Source organism: Falco cherrug, chromosome 2 (genome assembly GCF_023634085.1).
Source record: "Falco cherrug isolate bFalChe1 chromosome 2, bFalChe1.pri, whole genome shotgun sequence".
NCBI lineage: Eukaryota > Metazoa > Chordata > Aves > Falconiformes > Falconidae > Falco > Falco cherrug.
In genome coordinates, this window is record NC_073698.1 from 21,540,963 (window position 1) to 21,568,095 (window position 27,133).

Here is a 27,133-nt window from a genome sequence, read left to right on the forward strand (position 1 = left end):
AGCTCTGTTTTATTTGGTAACAGAAATTCTAAGCCTTTGAAGATCAGTGCACTCTCTTCGGCAATTAACTTTGTTCACCTTAGCTATGAACCTTAATATCAAAGTGGTTCTTTGCTGTTTTTGTAACTGAGTAAGTGCCTTTATACTTCACTTGTCCCAGTTTCTGCACTTTCACATGACTGACCTAATTAAAAAACAGACAGCTCAATAATTCTACCATAAGCTAGTAATAATGAAGCTGTGGGAGTCCTTGAAGCCCTTTATCATTCAAATACACAGTGGTTTCATGAATAAAGTGGATGACTAAGTATTCCTTATAGAAGTAAGGGAGATTATTAGCAGTGGAAGACACATTTGAACTTGCTGAAAGGATGGCTTTTGTCTCTAGAAAGACCTACTCTCAGTAATAATTACACTAGGTCTTCATTTTATCCCAGCATTTTCTTCTTGTTCACGCTTTCCGTGACTGAATAGCTTGCTATTGCTTGTTAATCCCTACAGGAATGCGGCTTTGGATATGGGGAGGATGCACAGTGCATGACATGCCGGCCAAACAGATTCAAGGAAGACTGGGGCTTTCAGAAGTGCAAGCCTTGTCTGGATTGTGCATTAGTTAACCGGTTTCAGAAGGCCAACTGTTCTGCCACCAGCAATGCACTATGTGGAGACTGTTTGCCAGGGTAAGTCCATTTCTGAAGATGAGACTTGAACAGATTCAAAGTAATTTGCATTAACATTTGCTTGTTCCATGTTTTCTGGATAAATGTTTGTATCTTTTATATACATATGAAAGTCCTAGGTTCTAATCTTGGCCTTGCCAACAATTTATAATCTGAGCACATAATTTCAGAATTGCATTCTTAATTGTCTCATCTGTAAACATGGTTTGATAATTACCTACTTGATCTATAAGAGTATTGTCTATATGGTGCCTGAGCAAAATATCTCAAAATGTTGAGTGTCCCTGGTAACTTACTTCATTGTTATAAAAAATTAAACATTTGGAAAAATACACAGTTACTTCCTTGAAGGCTGATCGCATTGTTTGCTTACTTCCCCCCCTTAGGTCAATGCCTAGTAATTCTCATGCACATACATTTTTAGGTCAAAAGTACTGGCTGTGATTTACACTCCTGAATTTCCTTCACCATGTTGGTAAATTCATAGAGCTTAGTTCTGGCTAGGAATCATAAATGGATCTGAAAGAATTGTTTTGGAAGAAATCATAACAGTGTGGAGACTCAGTGAAACTGCTGTTAAACATCAAGATTTGTTCTTAGTTTGCTGTCCAGTCATCCCAGATCTGTTACTAGTCATCTCTGTTTGTAGTATTAGGTGTTAAGATCTCTAAAAGGCTATTCTTTACTTTGTGGCCAAGTTCCACTATTAAAAACACCTGCCATTAATTTGTTAGAAGGCATTTCTGATGTTTTTTTAACTATGGATTGATAATTTAATTGAAAGGAATAAGTCATGAGAACTGTTGCAGTTGTAACAGCCTTTGTATTTTGGGGATATATATTTCAGAGATGCTTAAAAGTTTATCCGTCTGTTTCCTATATATATATCTCAGCCACTTTATTTATTTTTATATACTTTTTGTTGAATACCAGCTATCAAATACCTGAATGCTGTTGACGCTCTGCAGTTACTCATCTCAAGCCAGAAGTGAGGTCTTGTCATTTAAAAACACTTAGTAAAGCTTTGGTAAACTAATGTTAGTTTAAGTCATGGTATAAGCAGGTACAGCCCCAGGCATTAGATATTACTCACAACCACTTTTCATACTACCGACAGCCACATGGTAGATTGATTTATGCCCTTCTTGCATATTAATACGTTACATATTGTAGGGCTCTTTGGCTGTCAGCAGGGAGAAGATTTTCTTCTTGTGGTGTAAACAAGCTAAGTTTTGGAAGACAAGAAAGGAACAAAAAAGAAGCCAGAATAAAACATGAATTAAGGGTCTAAACTGGGGGATGTGGGAATGTGTCTCAGTATTCTGTTGTAGAATGTGTTCTAGATATGTGTTGAGTATGTGTTAAAATGAGAGCTGTTTCCACAATTTGCTTTTACTGGCAGCAAAGCTGGAAACATAGGGAGGGAGTCATGGCTAGTGGGGAGTCACAGGTCATCTTGTCTGGATGTTTTGGGGAACAGAACTGTAGAACATGCCACCACTCCTACCTGTCCTATCAGTTCGGATGCTGCCTAAGCGCATGGAGGACATAGCTAGCCAAACCAAATGGTTTAGCTGATGTATTACCTCTCAGCAATCATACTTATTTCTGTTTTGCGTGTGTTTCCAACATGCCATTCCCTTTTATTCAGCTTCAAAACACTACAGTGAGCATGTCAGCTAAAAACAAATATTAACACATTTAGTTCAGAGTAAATGATCACAGTGGCCCCTTCAGTCTTAATAATCTGTTTCTGTTCACACTGTTAAAGCTTGAGTTTCTTGAGCAGCTGAAAAGCTGTTTGCTTTAGCTGTTACAGTCTTAAAATTTTAATGGAATTTGTAGTGTTAGTAATTTAACATCAGTAGAGTTAGTAACTTTTATTTAATGCGCTACTACCACTACAGAAAACACTTAATTCACATACTTATCTTGAACAGACCACAGCTGTTGATTCTAGCTTAGTACTAATGATTGGTTGAAAGACAGACAGACCTAACTGATTAGGGAGCTGTTGTAGGTAAGTTCTTTAGAGGATGTCATACTCTCATACAAATTTGAAATATAACACTCTGAATTTTGGGGGTTTTGTCTGATGCTACTCTTGTTCCCTGGTTTAGGAATGTAGGCTTCTGCCTGTCACTGTAGTCAGTAAGCTCTTCAAACGTAAACTCAATAGTAAAGTTCTTGAAGGATCTTTAGAATAAAATGTCTCCTTGGATACAACAGCTGTTTTTCATACCTTGAAATGCTTTATATCTAGAATCTTTAAAGTATGCATTTAAGTGAGAAAATAGAAACAAAGTAGAGAATTGGGTAGTGTAGATTGGGACTTGTGGTCGGTTTGTTAATTTGCATTCACAGTCCATGCACCTTGTGATTTTGGTTGGTGGTGAGGATCTTCCTGGAGGAGAAGGATGGGTCAGAGGGAGATTGTTGGTTTGTTAAAATACAGTTCTGAAAATCCATTTTTATTGTTTTGCTGTTCTACAAAGCATTCAGAATAATCTTATTTTCTGAAGATTTTGTCATATGGCACACTAAGACTTTCTTGGGGGGTGAAAGTGATGCCCCAAGTGCATCAATGAGCCAATTTATGTCCCTTGTATACTGTTAGTGGTAATAATTATCTTTTAATATCTTGTTTCTTTTAGGAGAGCTATATAGATTTATCAGTTTGCTTATATTTTTAAAATGTTTAAAGAAGCTTGCGTAATGTAAATTCATCATACTTGTCTTGTGTATTGTGATCTATGTGGAAGACAGGATATTGATTTTGGTCTGAAAGCTCCAGAATTGTTTATTTCTTATGTGAATGTAAGATTATAGTGACTATGCATTTGGACTAACAGATTTGGAATTTACTTTAATCAATTTACTTTAGATTTACTGCTGTACTATTAATTAATACCTACTGTATTTTTGTTTACTTTTATTTTCTTCTATTTCCTTCTATTTTCTGATAGCTTGCAGTTATAGAGGATTTTATTAAAACACTTGATTCATTTTGTGAGGAAAAATAACTGGTTTTGATGAACGGATTTTTTTCATTCCTTTCTCTCCTAGATTTTATAGGAAGACCAAGCTTGGAGGCTTTCAAGACATGGAGTGTGTTCCTTGTGGTGATCCTCCTCCTCCCTATGAGCCTCACTGTAAGTGTTTTCTTCCTGTTGGAGTGGGATTAACTTCCTTGCTTCATGATGTTTTTGTTTTAACTTGAAAGCTTGGCAAAAATATGACGGTGACAGCTATGAAGAATTCTTTTAAAGGCTCACTTTCTTGTTAGTAAATGATTTTATTAATATCTTTCAGCAGGTCCAGCGCTATAATTATTAAAAATGCACTCATACGACCTGTTACTTGAGGATAAACATTCCTGTCACACCATGTGTTTAGGTGACTCCACTTTGGATGTTGTCATTTTAATTTTAATTTCTGGTTTTGTTAATGCCAAAAGAAAGGCAGTCTTCCTAGACCCTAATAGGTATCTGAGTACAAATTCTTCCCTGACACTCAAACGGGGTAATTTGTTGATACCTTTAAAAAGCTTTCATACCTAGATTACAGTGAGAGAGAATGTAGATAAATGTCTTTATAGTACTATATACATTAAAAAGGAAATAAGTAATAAGTTAGTATGTGTTTTACCAATGGGAGCATTATTTCTTCAAAAGGAGAGAGACTCTTTCATTTTGCAACAAATCCTTTTTACTACTCCTTCCAAGACTTAGTGAATTAAAAATTTGATGGGATATAGACCATCAACAAAGGAGTGAATTATTCTTGTTGCGTTTATTGCTGTCTGCTTTCTAATATGAAAAAAAAATGATTCAACATAATCTCGTGGAAAACCTTGGGGTTACTTGTTTGTTTTCTGTAACTGGGAATCTATGTTTTTGGAGTTCTTTTGCCCTATTGCAAACAGAAACAATTGTTTATAGAAGGAATGAATTGTGAAGTTCCTGAAATGCTTCATGCTACTTCATAATAAACAGTGTGTCCTTATTAAGTCTTTCTTTTCTATTTGTGCTAAATTAAAATATAACCAAGTATATGCTATTGTCATTCAAATCACACATTTAAAGAGTTTTCTATTGTATTGAATTTGATGAAATAAGGATTTTTCAGCATTTCATATATTTCTTAGTTGTTTTTCAAATGAGCCAAAATTCCTTGTTTTGCTTCCATTCTAGCTTTAGTGCTTTTGGCGGATTAAACTTACAAAACCAGATTCTCAGACAGTATCTTTACTATTAAAAGTTTTTATAAATGTGACTTCCTGTCTATTACGGTTTCAGAGAATTTCATTATATATATCTGAATCAGAATACTTTAGTTTTTACTAAAGATTGCAACATTGAAAACTAGTAAATCAGAATTCTATAAAAAGAATAAGTCGAGTAAGTCAAATAATTTGCAGTGTTTGCAGCAGTAACTGGCCCATGAGTAATATCAGGCTAGAAAGGAAATTCAACTATTTCTGTAGTGTAGGCAACATAGCATCTTGTAAGATCTTAGAGTATGTTCTTGATAGCAAACACTATGGGGTTTGATGCCAAGAATAAAATGCTGATCTTGATTTACTGGAGCAAATAACTTCAGATTCAATGAGTTGCAGAAGGTATTTCTAGACAGAGTTTGAGCCAAAACAGGCAATTTCATATGTACATTTGTTTTAATCCCCCCAATTGTTCAGGTTAAGTGTTATCCCCTTCATTTGTTTTTACACTTTTTATCTACAAAAAAAGGTAGTGAAATCCAAAGTGCAACAGTATTATTCTGATCCAGGATCTTTTTACTCATAAAGTCTTTTTGGGCATTTTTTTCCTCTTTTCCTCTTTGTTCGCTTCTAAGAAAGCATGCTATCCAAAAGTGAATTCTGCTCTCTGGCTGAGTGAAAGACGGGGAGGAAGAAACTACCTCCCTTATCTTTCTGCTTTGACTGTAACTAGTAACTCATATACCTCCTTCTTTTCCAAAGTCACAAATTTTGATTTTTAAAAGATGGTGAAAGAATGGTTACCAAATCTTCTGAAATAACTAAGAATTATTTAGTTTGTAGTGATTCGGTTCTTGTAATTGAGTCTAAGCTTGGATCCTAAATTGAACAATTAGGAAGCTGCTGCTGATTTTAAGTGGACAACAGACAACCCCATGGAGAAGAGCATTTTCTCTTGCACAAGCTGCAACAGTAAAACCAGCTCAGAGACTTTTTTTTGTTCCCTAATCTCATGGCAGTGACAAACACTTTGACTAAATTACAGAAGTGTTAACAGTTGCTTGGTTTTCATATTTCTGGTGGCAAGGTTGTGAGAATTGGCAAGTATTTCCAGCTTTTACAGCAGCAATAATAAAAAGTTCGAAATCATTAAAATTTTCTTTATTTACATGCTAATTGACCATTAATATCTTAAACAATGGAACTGCTGCCATGAAGTACATTTACTGTATGTCAGTGTGGTTTTCAGGGAGCTTTTGTATATTGGTTCTTCAGGTCTCAAAAACAAGCTGTTTCAGTTTAGGGGAGAGTACTTGCCTTCCTCAGAGCAGCCTAGGAAGTTATTCCTACAATAGTAGGTCAATTAACTTAAATCTGTTTGAGTTTTACTTATTGTCAAGTAGGTGGAAATATCTCAGTTTTAAGACCAAGGCAAAAACCCATGATTCTACAAAGAAGTGTAAATAACGGTGTGTGAAAGCAAGCTTTTTCCACCTAATGCTGAAAACGTTTGCTCTTTATTTCAGCAATGAATGCATTTTGATAGTTAAGATGTTTAAGACTGCATTACTTGCAGTTAAATGGAGACAGACCATTAGGTGTATGGGGCAGGTTCTCAATGATAGAGAACTGAGTTCTAACTCTCTGCCTTTTTTTATCCTCCTTTCTTTCCACTGTGAAACAGAAAGTCAAATATTAGTGCAGCTAACTCTTATATTACAGATGAAAAGGAAAAGTTTAAATGTCCTGTTTCAATGAATGAATTGTCCTGTGAAGTGTGTGGCAATCTTTTGTTTGCTTAAGAATATTACCATAAGGGAACAAAGGCTCACAGCCCCCTACCTGGACTAAAGGCTCATGTTAATGCTGAGACATGGATCAAGTTCTTTCAGCACTAGTAGCAGTTGATTATTACCCGGTTAGCTATAAATCTAAATACTTGCTTTTATCTTCTTTCTTTCTGTAGACATTTTAAAACAGATCTGGTTTAAATATTTACTCACGAAGAAATGAGTTTGTGAATTGCTAGAGGCAAAGTTGAAAGGATTCTATAATGAACAAGTAAAGAGAGTATTAGAGGCCAGGAGAATTGCTATCACCTTTGTGTAAACTTTAAAGGGGACACAATGACTTATGTGTGTTCTTAGGATGTCAAAAAATTAAACACACAATGATACAGTTATATTTCAATTTGTTTAGTTCAGGTAAATAAACTGTAAATACCAATCATATATATAGGGTCAGCATCTAAACATTAGATTAGAAATAAAAGCATGGTTTTAAAATTACTCTTTATGTTCACTTTGTAAAGTGAAGACATTTTTCTCACTTGAAGACTGTTTTTTTTTCTCAACTGAATGACAGAAAAGGACTCTTTTGAACAGGGAACCAGAGTGAAAATCCAATCAATCAAAGATGTAGTTTCTGCAGTGGAACATAGCAGACTGGTATCTGTCCAGCAGAGAAACAGTGATGTACATACAATTCAATGATGCTTTTTTCTCAGCACCAATTTGGGCTTGCGGAGTTCACTCCCCTCTGTTCAGGACAGTGTTGCGCTGTCCCAATGGTTACGCTTAAACTGTTAATGAAACTGTTCAGTAAGCTAAATTGTGAATCTATCCATGATACAAAAAGATTTAAAGTAACGCCCTTCTTAAAATTGTTTTTAAATCTAATGAGTTTGTTAACCCCAAAACACATGTGGTGGCACAAGTGAAGGAGAGACGTGGGAAAGGCTGGGATAAGGAGCAGAAGATTTTTCCAGATACTATTGCTTTCTTTGAGCAAGCATTCTTTTTTCAGCTCATCTGCCTTAGCAAATAAACAAAAAACATTACAAACCATATTCCTTATCTCCTTTTGAAGATCCAAGGAAATGACAGATTAAAAATGAGGCAAGAGAATTATTTTATCAGCTTGGCTTTGTTGGCTCCTCCTAACCAGTGTTTCCTGCTGTATTATTAAATTCAAAATACGGAACAGCATTAGAGTCACCAGAATCCTTTAGCCTCTGGACAGTCTTTCTACTAAGCAGAAGAACCTGCGACCTTGAACTTTTTCAAGTTATATTGAAAAAAAATAGCTCCTAGTACTTCCGCTTTACTGTTCCTTTCTGGATCAATCTACAGTCAGCGGTGTTCCACTGTTACGTGCAAATTCAGTCTGGAATTGGACTGTATAAACAGTTACTTTGGAATAAATTGTGAGAGTCAAGGAAGAGAGGAAATGAACACCTAGCTGCCAAGAGCATTTTACAGCCAAACTACCGCCAAAGGAACAGCCTTGTCCTTCTTTATTTTTGTAATTAGCTGCACTATAATTTTTTTTAAATAATCTTTTACACAGTAAAATATTGCACAGTATGTCCAGCCAAACTTACTTTTCCTTCTCCAGGACTACTACTGCTTGTCTTCATGACATAAAGCAAGGAGCATGGGAAGCTGGGGTGGGACAGGATGGGGGCGGGCTATCATTCTGTGTGGGGCTTGGGAAACTAGCCTCTACAAGTTTCAGGAAATAAATGCGTTCTTTGCTTCAATGAAGCAGAAATGTTTTGTTGATGAAGTCACAGCAGTGGAAGTATCTACAGTTTGATTTTACCATCATGTGTATTTGACATAAAACTGCACTTGGATCTGAAATTGCTACTTTTTTTGCCCTGATCTGTATTTTGAGATACTGGTTTCAGTGATTGTAGTTTCAAATGCAAAAAATATCTTGAACTAGAAAATAAGCAGTTTTTACTAAGATGAGGAATTAAAGTAAAGATTACGGCTCATTGAGACTAAATAGATATCACAGAGCATAGTGTAAACATTACATTTCCGTGTGAGGCGTCCGTATCATGCCTGCTTTAAATTTTGTTTCTTTAAGGAACTTCTACAACATTTTGATGACCTCCGCTAAGACTGATTGCAAAGCTCCCTTTACAGTTTTCTCCTGTAGATATTTTTTTTTTATTAGTGTGCTTCTGTATGTTTGCAGAATTGTTTTTCTGAGAAGTAAACGTAAGTGTCCTAAACTGCAGCTGAGTTTCACTCTTGATATCTACAAGGTATGTTGTTACAGTAATGGAAGGTGCTGGTAAGGGGTGAAGTCTGGTAGTATTTCCTTCTTCCTGGTGTTAAAAGTAGCTAGTGTAGGAAAAGTAAGATTTGGTACAAATCTACTTCCTTACATTTACAAGATTAGGATCTGTGATTTAGCAAACATTCATGTGATTATAGTGGGTATAGGGTATGTAAGGACTATACTTCAGAACAAAGAGGATAAAAAGCTAGAAATCACGGGCTGGAGGGGGTATTTGTAGGGTGACAGAGTACGCGATGAACTGTAAGCGGGGCTGGAAGCCTGCTGGCTATATGTGTGTTCTGTAAAACACAGAGAAAAATCCCCACTGTCTCAGCTTTGCTGGAGTTTCTTACGTTACTTTATTAAACATAAATAAGCATTTTAACTTGAGAGTAATTTTTGGGTGACGTTTAATTCCTTGTTAGTTCCTCTGATTACATAGCAGAATTTCAATTTACTTGTATCACTTTCTTCTGTTTACAGAATTTTGTGATTTGAAAGCTGTCAGACACCAGATGATGTTTTTCCAGTTATTAAGTTTTTCTGTAATATTGTTTTGGTTGTTTTATGCAGTAAACTTTGTATTACTAATGCAAAGCAGCCTTTGAAATTAGGCTGCTTATGTGCATATGAGGCAACTGGCAGCTGAAAGTGTGTAACAAGTGAAATCATTCTTAATTATTTGGTTCCATTCCAACATATATGTCCACCTTATTTCAGTATTTTTTTCTTATTTGGGGTTACCTAACAGCATCTCTCATAATTCTCTTTCTCATGTTGTACACTGATAGAAAGCAGCTGGAATATTGTATAAACCTTTCACAAAATTTATAAGCATTGATGCTAATCTAAGTACAGCTAATAACATCACTAGCTTATAAATGTCAGTACTTTTTTTATTACAGACACATTAGCTTTCCATTATCTCATAACTGAAATGCACAATTTTGTAAAAATGTAGTCAGTCTGATATTTTCCATATGTGACCTGATGGTAGAGTAACTTATCTTCAGGAAGTCTGAAACAAATTTGACTAGGTGTTTCAGAGAGATGAGGATTGCTATTCATGTCTTACAAAGTTTTACTACAATTTCATTTCTTTCGCTCATCATACATCAAAGACAGTTAACCTAGAAAACATTTATGTTTTCTATTCCTTGTTGTTGGTAATTGTGATGCTTCTGACCCACTGGGAGAAGAGTCACGTATGACTTGGAGCCAGACAGCTCTTTTTCTTCCTGTTCTGACTTTACATGCAGGGCTCCCCTCCTAAAACAAAAAGTTGCAAATGAAGAGGGGGCAGATTTTTCTTGCTTTTAATAACAGAGATGTAGCCACTGAAATTAGTTATAACAGTTCTGAAACGTTACTTAATGGAGAGGAAATATAAATTCATTGCATAGTTTAATTGTGTTCCAAAACGTTCTTGCCTAGCTCAGAGAATAGCCTATTTTTGCGTACTCATTCCCAACTTACTTTCACTAACACCTGTTCTCTGTACCTCTCATTTCTGTGCACCTGTATCTATAGAATTACTTCATTATGTAGCTTGTTATCACTAAATACGTATTAGAGTTAGTAGACAGAACTACTCAGAAGTGTGTCCCTCATTTCCATCCATTATCCCTTCTATTCCTCTTCTTCCACAGAAGGAGGTGTGGAGTGTGCCAAAACACAATGGGGGAGGGAGAAAAAAACCCCACCCCTACATTATTCCATAGAATAAAATTTAACATTAAAAATGTTGAAATAACATTGCAAGGAAGTGCTACTCCCAAACCCAACAGAAACTAGCTAGAAAAGTAGCTAGCCACTTTACCAAGGAATCAAAATTGGGAAGTCAAAGCTCTTGGGGCTTCCAGTCAGTCTAAACTGTTAAGACTTTCATCTGCTTTCTTGCACTATCTTTAAATATTTTGTTCTATGCAGTGTACTTTTTCCAGAGAAAAATTTGTTTTATCAGAAAGATTTTTAATCATGTGTAATATAGCTTTGTGCTGCAAAATAGTAGGCAAGGGCTGTTCTAGTGAATTGATTCACTTAATAGCAACTTCTGCAGAACAGAAGCACTCAGTATAGCATGTCTGCTTTGTTATGAAAGATTTATCATTTGGGTCTATATTAAAAGGATAGTAACCTAAACAACTTTACTAATCCTAATGAGCATTTGAAACTTTCTGATGATTGAAGCTCTTACAACGACAGGGAGCAGGGTCACTTACTCTGTGCCTGCTACCTCAAATTTAACTTTAAGGTTTCTTTGCACAGTTAATCTTCTCTTTTTTCTTTTTTTTCTTTTTTTTCTTTTTTTTTTTTTTTTTTTTCATAAAGTGTGTGCTGGGTTGACCTTGGCTGGATGCTGAGTGCCCACCAAGCTGCTCTCACTCGCCTCCTCAGCAGTATGGGGTAGTGGTGGGTGGAAATAAGATGGAAAAAAACCCTTGTGGGCCAAGATAATGGCAGTTTAATAAGCAATAGAAAAAGTTGCACACACAAAAATGAAGGAAAACAACATATGTTATTCACTACTTCCCATCAGCAGGTGATGTTCGGCCACTTCCGAGGAAGCAGGGCTTCTGTACATGTAGCAGTTGCTCCAGAAGACAAATATCATGAATAAGAATGCCCTCCCTTCTTCCTTCTTTCTCTTAGCTTTTATACCTGAGCAGACATCATATGGTATGGAATATCCCTTTTGTCACTTTGGGTCAGCTCTCCTGGCTGTGTCCCCTTCTAAGATCTTGCCCACCCCAAGCCTACTGGTGGGCTGGAAGGTTGGAGGGTAAGCAGTAGACAAAACCCTGGTGTGTTATCACCACCTTCATAGCTACTAATACAAGCACAGTGCTATGAGGGCTGCTACAGGGCTTAGCCAGACCCAATACAGGGTCTGTGTCAAGTAACCCAGTTCAAACTACAAACTAGAAAACTTGTCTAGTAGAGAATGCTTTAGAAATACGCATACTATAGGCAGCATTAGCCTTGTCAAGTATTTAGAAGTCCTTAAGGTTTAAATATCTGAATAGGCCCAGAATCCTGACTCTAAAATTGCATCACAACTGGCCTGCTTGCCAGCTGCCTAATTGTGCAAACACTTCAAAACCTAAGGCACCTAGAACCATTTATAGACAGTGGTCTCCATGAGTGTTCCACTGATGTGGGTCCAGGTGGCATGGACACGTTGCAGCTTTAGATGAGGCAAAAAGGATTGGGCTTCACTTGCTTTCCCCTGACTGCTGTGGAAGGAAATGCCTGCGCATGGACTGGGCAGGATGCTTGCAATAGGTGCCGAATTGGAGAATACAAACCCCATTCTATGTCAGCAGTTGGTCCAATAGGTAATGGGATTAGAATTTAAGGAGGCACTTGTGAAGTTCTATGTACTTTTCAGTGGTCATCCCACAACTTTTGCAACACTGAGCAGCTGTGTGCCCAGCTGTTTAGTGCTGCGGGACCTGTGCCTATTTGTGATCCTAGTTTCATGCCTTATCAAATAAGCCTGAATACAGCTCAATCGTTCTAAGGTATCTTCTTAAGATAACTACATTGTTCATAATTATCTCATTCTGACTGCAATCACAGTGACAGTTAAATAATAAATTTCAATTTAATACTCAAGTGTTTCAAAAAGATAGGAAACGCTTATCTGCTATCTTTGCTGTTTGGATACGCTACTGAAAATATACCAGTAAGACTATTCTTTTACTGAATAAAATTTGTTTAAATACTGAAGAATTTGATTGTATTTTTGAAGTAAAACTTAAGCTGTAAATTAGTGAATTTTCATTTAAATTATTACCTGTTTATTCAACCAAACTTTCCTCCCTACTTCCTGCTTTATGTGTTTGTGTGAAGTACAGGTGACTGGGTCAGGCTTTCTATTTCAATTACTCTGTTCTTTAATCTCAAATAATGGCCAGTCCTCTCTTTTGCTTCTCACTACCTTTGTATTAGTAGATGCGTTGAGACTGACCTGCACATCCTAGAGGAGGTCTGCTGGTAACATCCAATGGAACTGTAAAAAGTTGAGTATAGTTCTCTGAAGGCTTTGCAAAATTTAGCAAAAATCAATGCATACCAAAAAAAAGGAAGAAAAACTTAAACAGACAAAAGGTTTACCTCTGTATCCACCCCGCAACCCCCAGTAAAAAGTATCATCAACAGGAAGGAAAGTATGCCATAGTTTTCCAGAAAATGGTTTATGAGTAATGGGATGAAACTTTGTAGTTGTAAATTCATGTGGAGCATCAGGAATACATTCTAAAATAAGATTTTTTGAACCAAAAAAGTTTAATGCACTGGTTTATGCACTATAATGAGTAATCCTCTGCATCAGGAAATGAATCTGCACAAAAGAATCATTGAAAAATATTTCTGCTGTTTTAACTGGTATGGGTTTTGTACCTTTTCATTCAGAAAAGTGTGGTCTTTGTTTCTTTCCTTGATTGTAATTGTAGTTGTACTTCTGTAATGAAAATATTTTCTGAGCAGCTGTAAAAACACAAAATGTTCTTGAGATACAAATACATATTTCTGTGGCGTATGCAAGACCAAGTGATGGTTCAGTAACATAGACTTTACAGTAGCAAAGTCAAACAAAACTTGGATTGAATGCGTATTTCTTGCTAGTATGTTTTTTTTTTCTGGAGGCTGTACAGAAGGATGTGCTTTGAATCCCCCTTTTCTCTGTGTCATTTTTCAAGGAAATTGTTAAACCTTTTCTTTTATTACATATGGTAATTATAGTGTGTGATTTTTCTGTAGGCAAAACATGGCTTGTTAGATTGATTTCACACACGTTGCCATAATAAAGGCTGTGTGAGATGGATTGTGAAACTTTTTTCTGGATCAACATGTAGATAGAAAGTTCCACAGTGAAGAGGTTTTTGAATGCATGATTTTTCTGATTGAGGTGGCACTTAGTGGAAGAAGGAAGTCCAAACTGATGCACCAACAGTGAAAACCATCCATCTTCCAGTAAATAAACAATATTGTAACCTGATTTTGTCTTGCAAAAGTAAAAATTAGGGGGTTTCAGGTGGGTCTGAAAATAATACATTTTCCTTTGGTTCGAGGGCAGTCATGTATGTTGCATATGTTTTACGGAAAATACTAATAAAAGTGCTAGTAAGTGATAAATAAGGAGGCAGAGGAGGCAGAATACTTATTTTAACATGTCAATTAAGACATTTGTACTTTTTGAGCATTCATAGTTTACTGCCTCTCTGTTGTCTTCTGACTCAGGAAGATCACTACTTCAGTAGCTAGCTGACAAATGAAGGAATGCTTTAGCTTTTACAGCAGAGCAAAAATACCAAATGAAAACAACCCTTTCTGGTTCTTTCCTGGCTGTTTCTTTGTGCAAGGTTGTGATGTAATGCAGTTGAGATGCTGCCATAAGGTTTCCTCTTCCACAGTTGGTGGGCTTGTGTCCCACCTTTGTGCTGATTGACCTTCATAGACATTCCTGTGACTGTAAGAGGCTATTGATACAAAGTGCTTTCTTGCTGACAAACATTTCCTGTCATTCTGCATCCCTACCATTTAAGTTCTAGATTTATCTGGATTGAGCTGAATTGGATTTGTTGTCTGAACACCTATCAGAGTGTTTGTTGATTATCATGGAGCCTGTGGATCATTTCTTTAATGCCTGCATTATATTAGTCTCTGGTTCTGTGAAAGAACTTTCCTTCCTGACAGCTTAGAATTCTTTGGGGGGGAAATTCCTTCTTCCTTCCTGAATACTGAAGGCTAGGTTTCTGAGAACAGAGAATTTGTCTTTAATTGTTTTTAACTACTGCATATTTGAAGCATGTTGAGTGTAGCCAGTGGCCCATAGGTGTCACAGTTGTTGTTTTTGGCTGCTAAAAATAATTTCAGAATTGTAAATTTAAGTGTTATTGCAAACCTCTTAAGATACATGGTAAGATTAGAATTGTGTCATCTTCAGTTTAGTTTCCTGAGTGAACACAGTATATATAATGCTGTTGTCAATTATTTACCCTTTAAAATCCTTTTGACCCTGATGACTAATTTCTATCCATACTGATAGAGTAACAGAGACCTTAGACAAGGAATTTTCTGATATTATGAAAACAAGTGATCTAATAGTGAACAGGTAGCTACATTAGTGCACTTAATGAGAAGGTTGTAGCATAAGCTCCTACTACGTTTGTCAACAGCAGAAAATCAACAGAAAGTAAAACAAATGCCAATTTCTGGACCTCTTGAAAGTGCTCATTTATTATGATGGGGGGAGTGGAACAGGAAAATTTGAGTACTGGAAGTCTGAAACTTTAAGAAATCATCTACTCTAATATAAAATCTAGAAGATTAGAATTGGCAGTCCCTACTTAGCTGTTAGCAATATAAATATTAAATGATTTTTAGAGTGAGCAGATGTAATGTAAATGGCTTCCATCATACATAGAATAAATTAGGAATGGAAATGTTGTTTTTCAACACTATTTGTTTATAATCTCTGAAAATGTAATATGTAAAATATGTATGATCTTAAACTAGTTATGTTTTAAGTAGATGGTATGAAGTTGAGGTGATATTTGACCATGCTGAATTGCACTGAAAGGCATTGGCTTTCTAGCTTCAGCATGAGATTTGCACTAATTATGTGTAATCCATTTTTACCTACTAAAGCATGTATTAATGTATTTCAGAGAGAAGACAGTATTCCAATGTAAATCTCCTTGAAAATACATTCCTCATTGCTTGCTACATTATGATGGAAAATGTATAGCTTGAAATGAAAATGGAAATGTCAGCTTGTGATTTTAAAATAAATTTAATCAGGTTCCATTTATTCCATGAATTCACATCACAAGCTTATGCAGCTGTTAGTAGGAGTTTACATAAGTGGTGCCCATCTGGCATTCAGAACGTTACATCAAATCAGTATGTGGTAACATATAGGGCAGATTATGGATCTTTGTTCTAACTCACAACTGGCAACTCTGTCTGCTAATCCCAGTGAAAGCTTCAGTTTGAAATACAAAACTACTTTTGAACTTGCATATCCTTCCCCACAGATGTCTGGAGACTTGGTGATCTGTTTCTTTAATGATTCCTTTTAAATCGGGGAGTGAATTGTTGCATTAAGAGTGAAGTTAGGGATTCATTGTCTGATCCTTAAACACCCATTTTAAGAGCATGTTTTATATAACAAAAGAAAGCTGAGAAGTGACCAAAATACTTAGTTTTCATGTTTTTGTGTGTTAAAAAGTCACTGTAGAGAGCTCACTTATTAGGTTAAAAAATTCCTTGGTGCATAGAATGATGACATTTCTTCACCTAAAATATGAACAAGCAGTTTGCAAACATATTTAGTTTTGTTTCTTGACACTGTTAAGTTCAGTTAGAAAATTAAATTCTCATCTTAACTGTGGAGTATGAGAATTTCAATATGTTTTTTCAAACCAGTTTACCATACTTTTGTTTCTAGTAGTAACTTGTGCAACCTTTCATCTTATGAGTCAATCCTATAATTAGTATCCTTCTTTGCCAGAGGCATACTGCATGTTTGTTTTAGGTACAGAATGTCTGCAAGAAATTTAACTTAATCATTACTTTTTAATGTAAGAGCTGGTTAGCTCAATTACACTAGATTAAAGTGAACTTGAAATTCCTGAGTTAGAGAAGGGGCTAATCGTTGACCTGTACTGAATAAGTACTATTTCCTATGGTTTTTTTTCTTATGCGTACTTACTAATGTGGTTAGCCCTTTAGCCCAATCTTGCAGTGACTATGAGCAATTATCTGTTCATTGTATGGAGTGGGTTTGCAAGGTTGTTATTTAACTTGGCCATTAAGTTGATCAAAGTTATTCCAGTATTGCATAAGTTGCAGTAAAGCTGCAAAACTTTTTTTCAGTTAATTTTAACTGTATTGTGTTTAGGGGTAATCTGAAAAAATAAGCAGTATTTACAGGTTTTCAGTGATCTTTTTCAGATTTTTGTTTTTACACCTCTTCTAACTAGAGAAGCGTTGGACTATTTTAAATGTATGGATTTAGTAACATGCTTTTAAGCTGTGTTCAAACTGAAACTACTAGTTTAAATTTATCTCTCATAATCACCCAGCCAATTCTGAGAATGGTTGCATTAGCGCCACTTCAACAGCAGTGAGTTTTGGTGCCTAAGGTATAAACACATACTGAGTGCTATGGCTTTTGGGTACAGAGTCAAAGTTGTGACTGATGTGAGTAATAAAATACTGCTAAACAAATATAAAGTAGTGGGTTGGGGTTTTTTATTCTACTTTGTGCTGGTAGATACTGTTGGCTATGTTGCTCAGCTACAAAATACTTAGGCTGTGTTTCTCTTACATTTCTTGTTTTTTTAAAAAAAATACAGTAGAAAACGGAATCCATCTAGGCTGAAAATTTCCATATTACCAACTTTCTATTAAGAAAATCATTGTCAAGCAAAAGAACACTGAAATATCACTCCAGAGGACTGGAATTACCTGGAGAACTGGAATGTACTGAAAATAGGGTAAGATGTGATAGCTTTAAAACAGGAGTTGTGCACCGAGAGCCTTGTAATTTCTCATTATAAACAAATGCCTCATGAGCCGGGAACAACCTAATAGACGGATCTAATGTTGCTAATAATCACTTGTATCATTCCAGTTGTACTCTGCTTCACTCACCTTTAATTTTTTGTGTGATTGGCCTCACGCATTCTCACTCTTACTGGTTCACTTGTGCTAAAGCAGTGCACTGCCAACCTCCTCTTTTACAAAGATCATAGAGTGATCTCAAGTGGTTTTTTGGGCAGTGACATGTGCCTTTGAGGCTGTGACTGTTTCTTAAAAAGATTAGCTCTTTGTTGCAGCTTTCTTAAATAAAGGTTTGTATCCAACAATTTTATTATCATTGAAGTCCAGTAGTATAATTGTATGTGCATACTACTGAATGTAATCTATAGTTACCATATCCACATGTGGAAATGGAGGCTGGAGTTAATGCACCCTAATTTAGGCATATAAAAGTTACTGCTTAACACTGAAGCTGTCAGCCCAAACTCCCACTGATAATCAGTGGAGAGAATTAGGTACCTCAAGAGTTCAGGCAAGCCAGATAAGGTAAGCTTCAATGACTAATACTAAGCAGTCTTTCAAGCCATGTCAGATTAATTACTTCTCTGGAGACTTCTATTTCTGGCTCTGTTGTAGAAAGAGCCTAAGGTGAGTAGCTCTCACTTTGTCTTTAGACCTTCAGACTTCTAAAGTTGGTTTCATCTAGATGCCAATACCGCATTAGATGAAAACTGCAAATTCAACATTGAATGATTGTATCTGTCTTCCTCTTACCTAAAACCTGATTTTCCTCTTGCCTTTTTTTAATTTCAAGGAGGAAAATTGAATTTTTTGGAGTGTAGGTTATTTTTTTTTTCACTCCTGCTAAATAAGTTAAAAATTAAAAAAAAATAAAAATAATTTTCTTATTCTTTGATGAAATGTTTCTTACAAACCAAAGCTCCCATTCTGGGAAAACTTCCAAAGTTAGAATGTGCCAGAATTGAGGCCTGTAACCATAATTAGATTCCTTTGTATGTAGTCACTCTGGTACAGGTTTTATTTACATTGTTGCATGCGTTATTCCCTGCTGGGCCTTTATTGGTTTAAAGCACAGGATAGGCAAAACCTGTAATTCCATGTCTGGCCTTACTTGCTACACGCTATTTTATATTCCATGGAGAATATGAGTTACTGATTACCACTGGGCTTTTTTGTGGTTCTACCACTGTAAAGCAGTTGTTAGAAATTTTGCAGTTGTTTTTGACTTCTGTCTTTACAATAGAAGTGGTGTAAAATGTATAGTGTCTGTTATAAATTTAATGAACTGTAACAGAGAAATTGAAGTCAAAACAGTCAAAGGTGCTCAAAACTGTGCATCCTTACATGACAAACCCAGAGTAGGATGCCTGCCTCTTGACTGTGGATATCTATGATGGCCACCTCTGTAAGCTGGTGACCTTAGGCTCACTCTAGATTCAGTGAAGAGGAATGATCAAGGGAGGTATTTAAAACAAATCTGTTCAATTGGACCCTAAAAGAGCCTTTCTCCCCACCCCCCATGCAGAGGAGGTTCAGGTGACTCCCTCAGAAGCAGATGTTTCTTCTGGTCAAATGAATCTTTCCAGCAGAGCCTGCCTTTTCAAAGATAACTTTTCAGAGCATCTTCTGTATTCCACAACTAACTCCCACTGATTTCCGTTAAAGAGGGAAGATGCTGTGTTTCAAATTAAGTCATGTAACAAAACAAGGACCTTGTACACAGCACCCTTTTGTTCTGTATGACTTGACTTTATCCCCAAAGCTTTAAGTTGTAAACTAAAAACTTTTTTATAAGCTATTATTATTTCTGACTTCAAAGCTTTTTCGTCTGTACTGTAGTCTGCATGTGCATGCTTACAGTTGCACAGTAGGAAACTTTCTCTACAGTAATTCATGACATTTACTTTAATACTTGCAGTATGACAATAAGCTGGCGGTGAATGTACAGTTTCTAAAGGTGTTAAGGCTGTATGTTATAAAATTATGAGAATTTATGTTTAATCCCATGCATTTCAGATTATTTACCAAAAAAGTGTTCCTTCAGAGATGCTGAGGTTGCAAAGTTAAACATGAAAAAATACTAGTAGGATTGGTTATGCAGCTCTTCCACCTTAATTCAGAACCATAATTCAGCCCAGTTGTGTGTATTATGAAACAGTCTTAATTATATAAATGTACTCTGTGTTTTCCACAGTACAGACATATTTCCCCCTAATGTGTGGAGATGGCTAACAGTTATATTTTAAAAAACAACCCCACCCACCCACCCACTCCCCAAACCGACAGCCACGCGGCATTCAGAAGTAGCTGACTTGCCTGGAGAATTTAACCTAAATTAGTGATATTTTAACATAATTATAACCAGGAAAAAAGTGGTGGGCAAGCCTAAGTATAGTTTATTTAATTCTGTTGCATTCTACATTTCACGTGACTGTTGGCTATGCAAAGAGAGGGGTCCTTATTACTTCTGCTGAAGCTTTACAACTGAGCATATTCAACTGGAGAGAAGTAAGCTTTTACCAAGCTCAGTTTATAGCCTAGTGGCTGAAACAAATCTCCATGGAAGTGGTAGAGAAGGCAAGTGAATCTGTGTCTCCTGCTTCTCACCAGAGGGCTCTTAAGCTTTTACAGAAGGCAGAAACTTCACTGTTCAAGAGTTGCATCTGAAAGGTGTTACAAGCCATGCTCAGTGATTTCTCCCCCCTCGATTTAATTTTAAAATAAGGCCCCAGATATTCTTTTTTCTCAGGAGAGTTTTAAGAGAAGGTGGAAGCCCCTCTCTGCCACTCTGAGTAATTTATGGGAAGAATAAAGTTTTAGTGTCCTTCTCCACGTTTCTACATCTGTATTCTGAGCATGGTGACTTTAGGTACCATGTTACTCAGTGTGACAGATCCTTCAGGTTCTCTTCTGTGTTTAACTTTGCACTGGATAGGAAGTATGTGATCTAATACAGGTTTCACAGATAGAGACCGTGGATTTTAAAATTACAGATTTTGGGGCTTAACTATTACATACTTAAGACCTGTGCCCAAAGATCAGGTTCTTTGTCACTCTTCAGAATGGATACCAAAATACAGTGGCATCAGTTTTAGATTTGCATTGATTTTTAGATTATTCAAAAGCTTATCTGGGAGTTGTGGGACTTCTGTATTTCATTTTGCATACATTCTCTCAATTGAGAAATAACCTTTTTAAAATTCAATGTAATAAATTCTTCCAGTATTGAATGCAGGTGCACCCATACATGTATTTCCAGATCTCTTTCAGTACTGATTTCTTATTTGTCACATCTTAGAAGTAGGCTCATTTTGCATGGGATTTTTAATAGCTGGAAGAATTTCCTTAGCATTTATCTTCTTGCATAGTCAGTAATAAAAATGTTAGTATGTGACAGAGATTTTTGAAAAGTGGAGAGATGTCTCTAACCATCAGGATTTCATTTTCCTTGCTGCTTTATTTTGTATTTTAATTGTAGGCCAGGAGGCAACAGGGGAAAGGTACTAAAATTTTATTAAAATTTCTGTCACTGCTGGAACATCTAGATCTCTGAACTTAGATTATTGGGCCAATTCAAAAACTTCCTTTTTAAGCAAAATAAGCAATGACCCTGCACATAATTTGATACTCAAATATAGTAGGTTTTGTACGGTATCACTCGTTTATATAATTCTTTATTTGAATGTACAGTCCCTGTTGTCTAAAGCTATAAAAACTTTGTGACTGAAAATTATCCCAATATACCCTGTGATTCTGATGACAAAACAGGTATCCAGTCTGCAGGCAGAAATGAAGTAGCTGAGTACTGTTACTATCTTTACAAAACATATTAAAGCAAGAAAAATAACATAGCTCTTGAAACTGTACTGCATAGACTATTAATGATGTTTATCAAAGTTTGTAATAACAAATTTAGGGATACAGGCTTGCAATTGTCATGCAAGCTTTTGTTCTGCTCCCTGGGTTTTACCACAGCTGAACAAGGACAAAGAAGGAAATAACTGGGGTAGACAGTGAAGTGTAAGAAATTACTTATCATTGAATCAGAGGGAGGCGAAAACTCTTGTATAATTGATTTACAATTCACTACTTACTTTACTGGGATTTATAGAAATACATATATGTAGTACCTTACCAGTTTCAGTGGTTGTGGATGTATGTGGCAATTACACTTGAAATGCATACACTGTGCCAGCAGTGCGTAACTTCAAGAGTGTGTATGTTCCCTGCCCAAGTGAGGGCAAAAAGTGTTATAGCTATCCTGCCAGTCCTCAGCCATGGTTACAGGATGGATCTGTTCACGCTGTCATGTTTCAATCCATGCATCAATCTACGAGCTCATCACACAGCGACTGTAAGTTCTTGTTTGAACCTTTCTGAACAGATCTGTAACCAGTATACATGGGTTTCACGATGTTCAGTTACACTGTTGGTTAATGAGAGTGAGTTACTTTCTGTTGGCTAAAGAAACAACCTTTAGACATGCTTGTTCTTACATTTACATACATGCCTTTGTTATTTAACTAGTGAATGTATAGTTAGATTCTAAAAGGTATGTGGACTTCTTTAGAAAACAGGTAATGGCAGTAGTTACCCACTTGAAAATGGTGTGCATTTAGGCAATACAGACTCTTCTGCTGCTTGTGTGGGTAATGCCTTGTGTAAGTGTTTTGGAACTGAGAGTGATAGAGTATGTATACAAGCAGTAACTGTCATAAACAGACTTAATTGACTCAAATACTGCACCAGGTTGGTTTTATTCTGTAATTAGGTAGTCCTAAAGATGGAATAAAACTGCAGATATGAATACAAAAGAACTACTTTGTCCTTCAATCTTCTGTTGAAAAGACAAAGCAACTTTCATAGCCTGGGTGGGATGGATGCATTCTGTAGTTGGATTTGAACAAGGGAATATCATAAAATACTGTGTTCTTCACAAAACGTGTAGGAAAGAATTTGGTTTAAAGTATAGGTTACAAGTGAAGTATGGAAATGGGTTTTCTGCTGTATCTAGCAATCTCATATATTCTGACACAAACTTTATGTGATACTGATCTAATACATGAAAAACACCTGAGAAAGAAATTGCATTTTCTGCCAAATAGGTATCAGGCACCACAACTGTCAGAAGTGTGTAGTGAGCTGCTAGAAGCAAAAGTCAGAAAGGTAATTGCTGACACCACCACAGTTACATTAACAACAATATATACTTTGTGCCAACAGATGATACTAGGTATTTCCAATCTACCGAAGAGAGGCGTGCTTGCTGTCTTTTCACATTGATAACTAGTTATATCGGGGGGGGGGGGGGGGGGGAGCACGTGATGCGGAGAGCAGGGAGAATATGTAGTTCAGCAGTGACACAGATATTATCTCACTTCCTCCCATTTTTGGTTTTTTTTCCAGGTTATTTGATGAGGGCACCAGTGATCTGTGGCTTTATTCTTCTGTAGTAGTATTTTTAACGGCCACTTCTCAAAGGTGAAAGTTTTGTGTATGAAACAACATTGCTTTTGTGCCCATATATCAGTTCAATTTAGATGACCATGGTAGTACCAAGAATTAACATCCCTTAATTGCAAGAAAAGCATCTTACAGGGGTTGAGTATGCCCTACAGACGTAGTGGTGTGTGTCCAGTACTATGGAGTTCATATATGTTTTAAATTCATATACATGGTGTAATTGTTTCACCATTTTAAACATAAAAGGCTGTCAGCAGTTGGGAGTTTGTGAAAATACTCAGTGCAAGATAAATGGTCTTGGAAATGAACAAATTAAATTCCAAAGATTTTAATTTATAAGCACATTTCTCAGGATTTCCAAACAATGGATAAATACTTGAATAGTCATTTTCTCCCCTAGGGCTTTTTGGTACATTTATTAAAAAAATAACAAAACCAGCAAAATACAACAAAGAAGTTGTAGGGCACTAACTTGGAAACTAAAGGCTTTAAAGTCAGCCAGTACTTGGAGTACATTTGAAAAATGTGGTTTGACATGATGAACTTTTGGGTGTAGGCCATGCACGCAAATGGCTGTCCTTTAACAGATGTTGGGAGACTCTCCCTCTCCAGTGTTTACCACAGTCTCCAGCAGTAATATTTAATAAAGTTTCTTACCTCCTCCTTGAAAGGAGGCAATCTGCTGCTTTGTAAAGACTCAGAAGTAGACTCAAGACAACTTGCTTTCCGTTGATGTTAATGCTCAGTAGTATTACACATGTATTTTTTATAGATACCTGAATTGTATATACACACATCATGTGTATACATAATACGTTTCTTTTGCTTATTTTGGACTAGGTAGAGGTACTGCCCTTTTTTTTAAAAGGAACATAAACATCTTTTAAACTTTTTCAAAATGAACGAGTTTCAAGACGAGTCACGTTGCCTTGAATTTTTCATGGATCAAGAGCACACGTACAGATGGCCACTGCAGTTTAGCTGACAGGCAGTAACTTGTTAAATTATTGTGACTTGAGGGTATGTCTGAGCCTTTAATGCTTGTCAAATTAAGGCTGATACCATTGACTTGGGCCAATCAATGTAAAGATAATGGGCAAACACTTTTTATAATTGGCAAATGCTCCTTTCCCCTCTCTTGACCAGAAATATCTATATTTCAGGAATTAACAACATTTCATTTTACCTTTGTGTCCTATTTTCAATCCTGATTGTAAAAGATGGCACTCTATCCAATGTTACTATGGTATGGCTATCCTTTTTGATGTTTTGATGAGCTTTGTTTTACTTAGTAGACCTTCTTTGGTTTAGCATGGACTTACTTGCCATGGTAAGAAAGAAAACCCAAACATAATATTGCACAATTTAGCCTCCTCAACTTTGGTAATTATTATTTTATTATTATATTATTATTTATTATATCCATGTAAGAAACGTAACATTTTGTAAGTTCTGTTTTCACATAGTTAATCGGCCACAGAAAGCTTTCTTTTAGGCATGCTGATTCCAGTAGTAACTGTTACTAATCATGGTTCTGAAAAAAAAAAATAACTGAGAAAATAAACATGAAACAAGTGATAAAAGAAGTCTTTTTACATGTTACCTGTCTCTGATTGTTTGGCATAATAGGCCAAAAATCCAACTATGCTGTTTATTGGCAGAAGTTATAGTGATACAGCTGGGCTTCATATGTTCCATATTAGCTGAGTTACTGCTATTTAACCATCTTGGATTAACAGAAACTTCAGTTGATTTTAACAACCACACCTTTGCATATAATGGTATTACGATGTACTATTGGTTAATTAAGGGAAGAATGTGTATTTAGGCTTACCGATCAAAATTATCCAGGAGGCATCTTGGTATTTTGGGTAATTTTTCTTTAGTCCTAGCACATTTCCAGAATATCTTGGAACTGAGACTTAGAAAAAGAAATCTGTTTCTTAAATAAAATACATTTTTTCTTTTATTTTTGTGATGCATAATATGCATATGCTTTCGAGAATCATAAAAGGGTGCACCTCCTCCGTCCTTTCTTAATGTACCATGTCCAATTCACAGTGTTTAATTCCATATTTAAATTAAATCATGTAATCATTTAATAGATGTAAGTACAAGTTTGAAGTTTAAAGTGCACCTCCTTGCTTTACTGAAATGGGACCATTAAGTCTGTAAGCCTGAAAAGAAAGAGAGAGTTTATGAAAATGCATACATATCTTGAGTAACACTAAAAGCAGAGTTCAGCAATGCCCAACGGCCACTTCTACAATAGCAATCCACTTCTGAAATGTTGGGCTCTGCAGGGAAGATCGCTATCGTTATAATTAGAGCTACACTACAATGGACTGCTCACAGTAGCTATTCCAAAAAGTTCTTTGAAGGTGAAGAGGAGTGGTAGGCATTCTCAGGAATTGAAAATGGCTTTCTCTATTAAAAAAAAAAATAAATATATATATATATATAAAAACACCAAATAAAATAAATCTTAAATAACTAGATGGCTAAAATAAATTTAAACTTTTGCCATCCCCGTTTAAAATAAAATCACTGTATTTCCAGTTTGGCTATTGCTGATGGGCATTAAATAAATACATATAATTTATAATTTCCCAGAATATGTAATGTGTAATTATACTTGAAAGTAGGTACATTTTTGTGAGCAAATGAAGAGAGACAAAAATAGAGCAGCTGCACCTCCAGTGCTTTTGTTCTAATTTTGCTTTCAGAATCAATAATTCTTTTTCTATAATTATGGACTTGATTGTAAAGGTCTTTTCCAGTCTGAACAATTCTATGATTCTTTGAAGGCCTAACTCTTTAATGCTTCTAGGTAGGTACATTTATACAAGTAAGTATATTGATATGAAAAATATTTGAAGATGTCCTGATCAGCTTTTTATTGTCTTGTTTTTAAATACTTGTGCAGGCTGTCTTTAACCTTCTAAAGACTAGATCAGGCAATTGAGTTAAATTGAAAACGTGATACCAAAGCATGGTACTTGATTTTCATGCCAAAGCGAAGCACATGTTGCTGTATAGATGGCTTTTTTTAAAATACAGGTTTACTGCTTCTCCCAGAATTATGTCCTGGAACTTCACATACCATGCAGAAATTTCCGCAGTCTGTTAAAAGTATAAGCTTAAAACTACAGCTGCAAGAATCCTGGAAGCTGAATGAAAGGTTTTCTCTGTGAAATATTGCAATATTCCGGCCAAGAGCATTCAGTTACGGCAAAAAGATTATGACGCTGGTTGCTTTTTCTTTTAAGTAACAGTGAAGATCTGGGAAAGAGGTCACAGAGATTAGCTCTGTGAGTAATAAGAACTACAGAGGAACATAGAGAAGGACAGGTAGCAACTCTTCAAAAGTACCCAAGACCCTGAATTGCAATTTTAGTCTGTTACTTGAAACAAAAATAATAGATAGACTGTCTGCTATGATAATGAAAATGATAACATTTCACCACAAGGACAGAGTTTCAGAATGTATTTCTAGTTATGTAGGAGACTTCAGTCTCTTCATTGACTTGAGCTTTGAGATCTGCTGTATTTTAGTAACTCAGAGAATGGTTGAGGTAAGAAGGCACTTATGGAGATCATCTGGTTCAACTCCTTTGCTCAAGCAGGCTCACCTAGAGCTGGTTTCCCAGGGCCATGTCCAGATGGTTTCTAAGCTTCTCTAAGGATGGAGACTGCGTGATGATGATTTATGCCAGTGCTTAGTGACCCTCACAGTTAAAAGTGTTCCCTGATGTTTGGAGGGAACCTCCTGTGTTTCTGTTTGTGCCCATTGCCTCTGGTCCACTGAGGAGAGCCTGGCTCTGTCCTCTTTGCACACTCCCCTCAAGGATTTTTACACATTGATGAGATTTCCCCGAGCCTTCTCTTTTCCAGGCTGAGCAGTCCCAGCTCTCTCAGCCTTCCCTCGTAGGAAAGAGGCTTCAGTTCCTCAGTCATTTTTGTGGCCCTTCATTGGACTCTCTCCAGTAGCTCCACTGTCCAGTTTGGCAAGTTAAAAGGATGTAAAAAGGTTTGCTATAAATTTGCTCTTCACACTTTTGATGTGATGGTGGAATGTAATAGTACAAATCAAAAGGTAAATGGAAATACTCAAGTAGATGTA

General features: G+C 36.2%; 1 protein-coding gene across 2 annotated transcripts in view; it reads left to right on the plus strand.

Moving 5' to 3' along the window:
* TNFRSF19 (TNF receptor superfamily member 19) overlaps nucleotides 1-27,133 on the plus strand; it is a 60,357-nt gene that overhangs the window by 22,128 nt on the left and 11,096 nt on the right. For both annotated transcript variants that reach the window (XM_005446453.3, XM_055703086.1), the window contains 2 exons: nucleotides 502-680; nucleotides 3,747-3,832. In XM_005446453.3, the coding sequence (XP_005446510.1) occupies nucleotides 502-680; nucleotides 3,747-3,832 (265 nt within the window). The remainder of the gene's footprint in view (nucleotides 1-501; nucleotides 681-3,746; nucleotides 3,833-27,133) is intronic.